General features: G+C 44.5%; 1 protein-coding gene across 1 annotated transcript in view; it reads left to right on the plus strand.

The window, feature by feature from the left end:
* T265_05633 (hypothetical protein) overlaps nucleotides 1-2,515 on the plus strand; it is a gene marked incomplete at both ends in the record, with an annotated part of 27,979 nt that extends 25,464 nt beyond the window's left edge. The window contains one exon of the mRNA XM_009170692.1: nucleotides 2,366-2,515. Within this exon, the coding sequence (XP_009168956.1) occupies nucleotides 2,366-2,515 (150 nt within the window). The remainder of the gene's footprint in view (nucleotides 1-2,365) is intronic.
* Between the last annotated feature and the right edge of the window lie 7,850 nt (nucleotides 2,516-10,365).

Raw genomic sequence — 10,365 nt, forward strand, 5'->3', positions numbered from 1 at the left:
TATAACAGTGATCGTGCCTGACTTGTTGTTCAGTGACTACCGACAAGTGAAACTCTACTGGCAATATATGTCGGCTTTTTGGAAAGTACTGTAGTAACGGTATTTTCCTCATCCTAGTTCTCGGTCTGAGCCTCCCAAGCTAGCGTTCACGTCAAAACAACCACCAAAGGTGCACAAGGTCTCGTCTTGATCCCGGACCGGCAAGCGTCCCGAATTCTTGGCCAATCTCGTGCGACCTAGGCTCATCGGCCGTAGCAGCGCCTGAAGACGTGAGGTATAGCGGGATCCGTGTGGAATCCTGCCTAACAAGTACATTCGCGTTCTTTGCGAACCACTCTCCCTAGAACTTCCCAATTTCAAAAAACCGGTTTGGTCCCATTCGAGGATTCTCTGTTATGCGTGAGTGACAGTTATGCAGTGCTTCCCAGGGTAATGGTACGCCGTACTATATACTGGGAACCTAGCACTTACTCATTTTCACCCTCCATATAGGCGTCCCTTTAGGAAAAGATCATGAGCACTCTGGCGAATTATTTGATTTTGTCATGAACTTGATCCGAACCGACTGTTACTGACCACTGAAACCGAATAATGTCTCCATCTTTGCTGACACATTTATAGACATCATCCGCTTAAGCGTCTCGCATATTTCACCTGGGCTTCCACTTTTTCTCTTCAGAATCCTCCTTTGAACAAGTCCCCTGCTTCTGAAACATCAAAGCCAAGTGTACCGACAGCGCCAAGGTCAACTGCGCTTCGTATACAAACTCCCGGCCATCCAAAAAAGTCTGATGAAGATCTGCAAGACTGTGTTTTATCTTAGGTATCTGTACGAGTTAGCTGCGCCGGATGCATGTTGGTTTATTAATCTTACTTTGGCGAACCGTGCCCATCCAATTTTCTATGTAAAAACATTCAAACATAGTTCTTTTTAATGTTGCTGTCATGGAAGCTCTTTTGAGGTACTTCAGAAGGTATGGGTCTCCGTCAATCAATCAATCAATCAATCAATCAATTAATCAATCAATCAATCAATCAATCAGTCGAATAATTAATTAATCAAACATCAATCAATTTGTCGGTTATAAAACGTGCCCCATAGGCACATTGGTTTTAGCTGCCACAGTTCCGATCACTCGGAACTGAGTGAGTGCGGGATATGCGGCCAAGCAATAGAGGTGAGGGCTTGTTCATTTCGTTCGGGAATTGGGTAGCTACTCATTGAAGGCGATGGCTTTGAACGCCACTGAGTGCGCGATTGAGCCATTTCTGCCAGTTCATTAACCATAGGCGAGTCCCTTTTTGAATCTTTTCATGTCACATGCCATTTTGATGTTTCGTGGAAGTGCGGTAGCGCGCTGACCGATAACAAGTATGGTACAGCCTAGTAAATCGTTGGGTTAGTAAGTTAACCGGTTGGTGACCCAGAAATTCTCTGAGATGCCATCCGCTAGCGTTCCACTGTTTGTCACACATCCCTGATTTCCTGTATCAAGTTCAGGTTAAGCAAACCGAAATTGATTTCATCTGCATGGTTTTCGGAGTTGAGAATTTTACAGCGAATTAGTCTAGTCCAGAAAGACGTTTCAGTTATATGTTACCCATAGACGTTTGTTTAAGTGAATGAATTTTCAAGGTCGCCGAACACCGCCGACTCGTATATAACTACCTGTTTACCAAAGAACCCATGGTAGATGATATCTTGGGTGATCAGCACCTTCCCAAATTCACCTGCCGCCGCCGATGACATTGTCGTGTACTTCAACAGAGCACTGCACTCCCTTAATTCGTCCCATGTCGGCCGTTGGTTAAGGTGGGGGGGTGTCAGGCGCCAGGGAGCCACCATCAAGGAGCCATTACACCAGCAAATACAGAACCTTGTGCGGCACCCAGTGCAGCCATCGGTCATAAAAACTCATCAGACTTATTAGCTGTGGCGAACTCCGCGTCCTTGGCTGTGTCTGGCGGGACGACTCCTGCAACGATATAATACGTTTTCATACAAAAGTCGCTAATCGCTTCTCTCATTTTTGAGTTGACGCGGATAAAAGCGACGTAATTATTATCTACATACCACAAAATCTCCCATCGCCTTTACAGACAGCTAACGCTGGGCCATGCCAGCCATTAAAACCTGAATTCCGCTTACGAAGGAGGCCGTGAGTAGGTATGTACAACTTTTAATAAATCTATGACCGTCTAGGTCGATTTTAACGTTTCGAAAAATCGCCGTCAAATCCTGAAACTTCATTCAAAAGTTTTCTCTGTTCAGAATATGGTTTCGGAGAAATTCAGAGGTCTGAATTGATGGGCACAGTTACTTCGAGTCAGCACTGAGCCCCTGAACTCGGGATAGTTGTACTAGTCTTCCCGCTGTCCACCAGGATTGTTCATTGTCATCACCGATAGAATGACATCGACGTTCAACACTGATGCTTCGCTGTCGTACAATCATGATTTATTTGAAAGCCTTTTTGTGAGGAGTAGGATTAAAGTGGATATTGAAGGGACTTAGTGGTAGCCCATCACATTCATTCCGTACTCAGGCAATCCGGATAGAAACTGACGACAGGGACGCCACTGAAGCTGAGTAGCGGCCACATACTTCAGCGTCTCTGATCGAGCCACACGGACCTTATCCTGGAAGGCGAGTTTCGCCGATAGTAACTAGACCTTTCGTAATCACTTGTAACCTCCTCCTGCTATGTGAGAAGTCGATTGTTTTTTTCTGAACAAATTTTCACTGTTTGCCAATGTGGCTGTTTAATCAACAAAATGTGTTTTAACCCAAATTCAGTTGGTTGATGACAAGAACGCCATCGAAATCAATTGGTAGCCGTATCGTGCAGCGCAGTGGGGATCACGTGGTCCCCATCCTGGTAGGCGAGTGGCACTGACTGCATATAGATTGTTTCCAGCAATCTGTTGGACCACGTTGAGTTACGCGCAATACTCGAAAAGCCAAAGCGTTCAAGATAACATGTTTACAAGGTAGGTAAACCACGTGTTGGCTTGAAAAACACGTGCGATGACAAGGTCCAAGAAAGATTTACGTTCAGGTCAAAAACAAGAAAGTTGGTATGGGTGCAAAACCAAAATGACAAAAACGGAGAATACCATTGTACAAAACAAAGATAGAAGAGAAGAATCAACACAGCACCCGAAAGTTTCGTTATCTCTTTCATACCCCTCTGTCAGATCAAGGGTTGGCTACCTCTATGCTTGCGCCATTCTGAATCGGACATGGAAAACAGCACTCTTCAGCAAGCGATGGTTCAGCGTACGCAGCACAACGCAACCAACGCAGCTTCCGATGCTGGAAGTACCACGTTGATTACGCGCAATACTCGAAAAGCCAAAGCGTTCAAGATAACATGTTTACAAGGTAGGTAAACCACGTGTTGGCTTGAAAAACACGTGCGATGACAAGGTCCAAGAAAGATTTACGTTCAGGTCAAAAACAAGAAAGTTGGTATGGGTGCAAAACCAAAATGACAAAAACGGAGAATACCATTGTACAAAACAAAGATAGAAGAGAAGAATCAACACAGCACCCGAAAGTTTCGTTATCTCTTTCATACCCCTCTGTCAGATCAAGGGTTGGCTACCTCTATGCTTGCGCCATTCTGAATCGGACATGGAAAACAGCACTCTTCAGCAAGCGATGGTTCAGCGTACGCAGCACAACGCAACCAACGCAGCTTCCGATGCTGGAAGTCCACGTTACACAACCGAAAGCTCGCTTTCTAACTGTCTTGTTATGGATTCTTTGACACCAACCTACACGAGGTGTGGTTCTGAGACAGAGGTTGTCGAACATCTGAAGACTTCTCAGTACCGCTCCTCGAACTGGCCAAGTCTCATAGCCATACAACAGAACAGCCCGCACTGTAGCCTGACAGACATGTCCCTTGAGCTTCAGGGATATACCGCTTTGACGCCATAGGTGTCTCAAATTAACAAACGCGACCCGAGCCTTGCAAATTCGTGCATTCACCTCATCTGTCACACTATGGTTAGAACTATTACAACTTGTGTGTTCAATGGCTGGATGTCTAGGAGCATCACCTCACATTTTGTGGATGCAACCTGCATACCAAAGGACGGGATGACTTTGGTCTGTTCATCCAGAAACCCCGACTTCTCTTCGAAGACGAAAACAATGTCATCTGCCTGTTTCGGCCGAACAAGGTCCTTGTCAGGAGCTATTTGAACACCGGGGTTTTGAAGACCGTTCAGCGTTCCTCTTGGCCAACCAATCACTTCTTCTCGAGTGCTTCCAACTCAATGACAACGAAGTCCGTATTATGGAGTCTTTGGACAACATCTGTGCATTCCCACGTACCACACTTTATCCGTTGAGGCCTTACTAAATGTGACTGTTTGCAGAATGATTCTATTCCATGCCCCACTGCTCATAATCAGGCTTCTACAGTCTCGTCTTCAATCAGTTTTACAACCTTCGTATTTTATCTCAAATGTTTCCGAATGCCCGTTTCACATAGTGTTTTTCAACAGTTCGTTATTTATGGCTGTGCAGTTTTTACGAACTATATCTGCCAGAAACTTGACAAGAGTTTTTGCACTTCACGCCCGAAAAGCTGCGGAAATGCGTGTACTTGCCGGACCACATTGATTTCCTGTGTACACATATCTGAAAATTTACGAATAATCTCCGAGCTAGTGTATTATCAAGAAACTAAGAGGTGTTGCTGACTTGTTTCTTCGCAGCGAAGCAGAGTACCTAGCACGAGGAACTAAGTGCATTCAAGATTACCTTGGCCATTATGTGGCTATCATGGGTAATGGAAACATCGTCGATATAACCTCGATGAAATGGCAACTATTCAATTACTGGTTTCAAAACGTCATGTTCGACTTTACTGATAAGCCATACTGGCTAAAGTGGACCGAGCGGGGAACATATTGCTACTCCATTTCGGTGGCTATTGATAGAACCTTTAAAGGCGCACCGCAAATGTTCCGCGCGAGAATGTGTTTACCAATGTCTGGTAGTGTCAGTTTGTCGAAATATAGGTAGTTCGGGTGTGTTTACTGGTGGTTGGTGAGATGGCAGTTAATCTGTTCGCCGAGCTTGGCAGTTGACTTGCAAATGTTTCGTCCCCAGTCGAGAAGACATCGTCAGTGGGCAGTTGAGTGCGTGCTTCCTTCGTGCCCAGCTGCATTTATGTAGTTTTTGAAGAGTATATAATATCCTGTCGTGATTGGCTAGTTGGTAGGCATAATTATAGGACCTACCGTGATTTTTACTGCGTTGTGGTCTGTATGCCTCTCATTCTTTTGGTTTGTTGGATGGCTGCCTTGGGGTGCTCCAGGTCTGTTTGCAGGTGGTCCGCTCCCGGTTTGTGTTTCGTTGTGGTTTTCCTTCCTTGAATCTGGTTATGAATCTTGGTTATGACGAAGGCTTCTAGTTTTTGGTAGTTTCCTTGTTTCGGCCCGATTATTTGTTTCAGATCAACCACCAATGTCTGATAGTGTTTAAAAGACTGAGCGCCATTTGATGTTCTTCAAAGTAAAAAAACTCATCGTAGTGGAATAAGATGTTGGAATTCAACGACTCACGTCGTGAGCAACCCTTTTTTTAAGCATTTCTATAATTTTAGGCTAATAGTGACCTATGCCAAATTATAAACAAACTATCGCGGATCAGGCTCCTTTCCAAAAGAGGTGTTGTGTCTACTCCAACCCGAACCGCAATACTTCGGACAGAGCTTGATTACGGTGGTTCCTTGTGGCAGCACAAAGACCAGCATACCATAGATAATTGCATAGTTCCATCAAAATTCACCTAATCAACGCTAGAATTAAATTCAAGTACACCGGTGAACCATTCAGTGTTCAGGTTGAACACTGAGGCGACAAGCAACATCCACGGCCATCCAAGACCTGTCTCCTGCACCACGAAGCGCTGTTGGTGTGTAAGTCTGTCGAAACCAAGATAACTGCGTAGTGCGAGCCTACTGGGGGAACAAACTATACAGCCAAGTGACAGGTGCAACTTTTGTGTACAGACAATGTAAGATACTGAAATGGATTTTGAACACAGAAGTAAAGAATGCATTTTTGCATTTTCCTCAACGATATCAAGTTACCTAGAAAGTTAGTATCAAATCCAAAAAAGGGAAACCGTTACTAAGTTTTGGAAATCGGGCAGTCGTTCTTAGGCTCTGCGAACATGTGATACTAGTGAACAGTGAGTAGTTCCATTTCCTTGAGAAAATAAAGGGGAACTTGATGTAGGGAAGAAATGTCTCTAACATACCAAGCAGGGAAGCGTGTCTGATCCACACATTTCAGAGAGGGTGAAGTTCTTCAATTTGCCTTAAGCATTGGAGTACCGTTAGCAATACATAGACGGTGCAATTTTATGATCTCTTCCATTGGCGTGACGGTATATACTACTGATGAATCATGGAAGTAGCCTATGGTCTGGTGTCCAAGCTCCACTGCATCATATGACGGGAAGTGAAGTTTATTACAGCAATTGTGGAAACGCTCTGAAATGTTCGTAGTAGTCAATAAATGTACAAGAAAGTTCAGGAGGACGCGTGAGAATGCTCACTTTTTAAAAATGATGTGCGTATGAGACCCTTACTTTCGTCTCTGATGGCTTGTAACTGCTTAGTTTGTGTTTGCCAATGCATAACATCGCACCGAGGGGCTTTCCTTTTTCACCAGTGTTCCGCTGAGATTATCAGCTTACCGCCGTCGACTTTAAGATGGATATGGGGACCAGTTTTATGATTAGGAAATAAAGTTTGACGCTCGATCCTTGTGCGTTTGGGATGGAAACACAGCCTACGTATGTTTTTTGGCATCAACGACAGACTGCCTCCAGAAACCGACTAAAGTCGACCAACAACTTCTTGCTTGTTGTTCGTCCTACCGGTGTAACGCCGGCTACTGCTAATGAGACATGCGAGTCGTATGTGATTTTCTCGGAACTCCGCCTCGCGTCCGACTGGATGTGGGGTTTATTAAGGAACTGCTTTGCAGCGTTCGTTTACAATTGCGTGATAGACAACGAGTATACAAGAAGGTCCAAGAAGACGAGTAAGGATGTTCATTTTAAAAAAAAACAAGGTGCATATGAGATGTTTACTTTTTTGTCCAATAGTTTGTAACTGTTTAGTTTGTGTTTGCGAATAAACGGCTTCGAGGCGAGGGGCATCTACCCTTGCACTGGTAGATTGTTGATCGAATAAGTTGAGTGAACAGTAATCGATCAGCACAAGCGAATTATGCATTAGTGCGCTTCGTAGCCTAAAAAACTGATTTGCAGACAACGGAATTACAGTCACACTGAAAGCCAAAAAGTTGTTTGCACCCAGAACTGTCGAGTCGTAGCGCAGGTCGCCACCGGAGTCTCGATGGTTTTTTGTTTTATTTTGATCAGGGCGGTTGTTTGGCTACCATCGTGGATGAATGGTCCCGGGATAATTGTCCAGGGAGCTTTCCTGACATGCTGTCTATCAGTCACGGGGGAGAATTTATCTGCAACCGGTCTTAGTGCTGAGTTAAATGGCAACAAGATCGAGTCCGATAAATGTGCATACAACATCAAAGTGGTCACCTACAAGGGTCAAGGTGATAACACTCGCCTTTCTAAATTTCACACCCCCAGTGGATTTCCTCTACTCCTCGAAATTTCCCGGAGGATCGACGACTGTTTGTGTTACATAATCCGATTGTACCTGGCATGTTTGGTTGTCGGTCAGTCTCGGTAACGTGGTGGAGCAAGTCATAGCAAATAGCACGTCAAGACATTTTATCCGAAAATCTCGAGCGGAAGCTGGGTACACAAGATGACAAATATATACATTTCATAGCAGAAGAAAGTATGAATGGGACTGTTGTATCTCTTCACCTGCCCCTGACGCTACTGTTGTTATTGTCACAAGACAAGAAGACGACCTGAAGGAACTGTGTATTAACGCACTTAAAAACTTCTATATATATAAGATTCACTTGTCACCGTATTTGATGGTCGATCCGCTGTCAACCAACCAGAGTGCCTCCCACACACCTACACCGGTTCTCGGGCGCTTGTTCCTTTGTCTCGGTTGATCGTAGATGGCCGTCTGTGTGCTTGTGTACGGGGTGCCTTGGCAACGGTGTGGGTGTGAAATTTCTGTCCCTATTTGACCTTTCTCCGGCACATGATGAAATCGGACGTGATGCAGACGTGGAGGCATAATCGCACGGCTCTGTTTCACATGATTGTTCCGCTGCGCAGTAGGTTGATGCGCAGCCGTATTACCTCCCCTTTCGATTTGAAACTGTTTTCGGACTGCTTGAACCAGATCATATTTTCTCTTCTTCTTCGGGTTAAATTGGAGTCAGTTTAGTCGTTTCCGTTTTCGAGTGTGTCTTAGCTGTAAACCATGCGGTGCTGCATTTCTGACGTCCTTCCTCTTGGACCTAAGATTATCGTAAGTAGTCGGGTTGCGCCAAAATGTGGCTATTTACAAGAAAGCGAGGGCTGCAGTCTACCGCAAGCCACCTAAGCGATCTTTCTGCCCACGGTGGTTCTTCCGCCCAATCCCAACTGACTATGAGATCGCTTGAAAAGATACCATCTCAAAGGGAGAACTGAAAGGTTATTTCTGCCATGTTGTCCTCTTCTTGAACGATTCAGCAACCTTATGAGCAGTGAATTACGTATAAACATGTATCGCGATTCTCGCTTATCGTAGCAACTGAACCATGAGGCGGCCTGGTGCAACACATTCATTTGCCTGGAGACATCACAAACGAGAGATTCAGCTGGTTCCAGCAAAACCAAATGAGTGTATTTCTCTAATAAGTTGCCTGGAGAATCACAAACGAGAGATTCAGCTGGTTCCAGCAAAACCAAATGAGTGTATTTCTCTAATAAGTATAATCAGTTTTCGTCGAGTGCACCCAAGGTATTCTAGTCCCGATTTCTATGAGAGCACCAGGCGAATATTCAAGTGTGCCTAATTTTAGGAAGTCAATGCAACCGCTAAAACCTTGTGTTCTGAGTTAGGTACGTCGATGACTTGGTCGTCCATGATGGTTCTTCTCGCATCCCCATCCTTCATTTCCCTAGCTATGACAATAGTTTTTTAGTGACAAATTCCAGTTGTAAAAACTCGAATTCGAGCCTGGAAATCCACGGTTAAAGCCAAATGGCTTGCAAGACAATGACACTTGATGGCTCTCATTCCGGAGCTAAATCAGTAGTCCCGTAACCCGTCTTTCCTTTTATGAAACATCTAATTAAGAACAAGCAGTAACGATATACAGAACCACGCTGGTCGATTCTCTGAATTATTTGCTGCGCCAGATTGCGTGACTAGGCCAAACGACTGCGTTCTTGCAGCTGACAAATGACACGCTTGGTCCTTCCTACCATGGTGTTTTCGGACATGATCCGGTTAACTCGTTCCAGGCTGTCTCCAAGTCGACTGTAAGCGCGGTCTACTGAAGTCATGTCTCAGGATAGGATCGAAGAGGAATGGCCTCACAACGATGGAGATTAGAATTTGATAACTTTTGGGTTTGGGCCAACCTCACATTAATCTGAAGTGAAATCAGCTCATACCTATGGGCGTTTACAGTGGTGAACGATTGATATAAGATCTAAACTACGTATTACACCTCACCGCAATCACTTTTATAGGGCGCAAACACTACAGCTGATCCATCTCACAGTCTCATACACACATAAACCTTAACAGTCTGACAGAGGTAAGTCAAAGTCCGGATGAACTGGCCCAAGCAAGTCTTTCTAAGTTTTGCAGAAATCAATTAACCGAAAATTGACTTTTCTCTGATGTATCCCTGTGAAAGGAAGACCTTCGTTGCGGAGTTATTTGTTAGAAAATGCCAAATGACCAGTTACGGACTATTGGGCAGGGAAGCAAAACTCTCATCTGCATATTATTCAAAAACCTGGACATCCATCTTCTCCTGAACGCCGTTTTCTTGGTTTTCCTGAATATTCATTAACTCTAATCATTCATTGCTCAGATCCAAGCAAATGCTACACAAAGTGACTCCACAAATTCCGCAACAGATATCCCTTTTCAAGAGATGCAAAGCAAATTTGCAAGAGCAAAACATAGTAGTCGCACGCCTCCCCATCAGTAGTATCAGCGTTACACCGGTAGCGCCACACGTTTGAGTTTAGCATACCGACGTGTGTCACAATAAAATCTTGTCTGGAAAGATTGATCCACATACCACTTCCATGACGCTTCTCAATTCAGTATGTCATAGCTTGCGAAATCAGGTGATCCGTTCGCTCACTTTGTGGTTAGTACCATCACTGAGTATATAAAACGGAATCGCAGGTCATTTTGCCTGCTCATTGGAGTA

Source organism: Opisthorchis viverrini (assembly GCF_000715545.1).
Source record: "Opisthorchis viverrini unplaced genomic scaffold opera_v5_109, whole genome shotgun sequence".
Classification (NCBI taxonomy): domain Eukaryota; kingdom Metazoa; phylum Platyhelminthes; class Trematoda; order Opisthorchiida; family Opisthorchiidae; genus Opisthorchis; species Opisthorchis viverrini.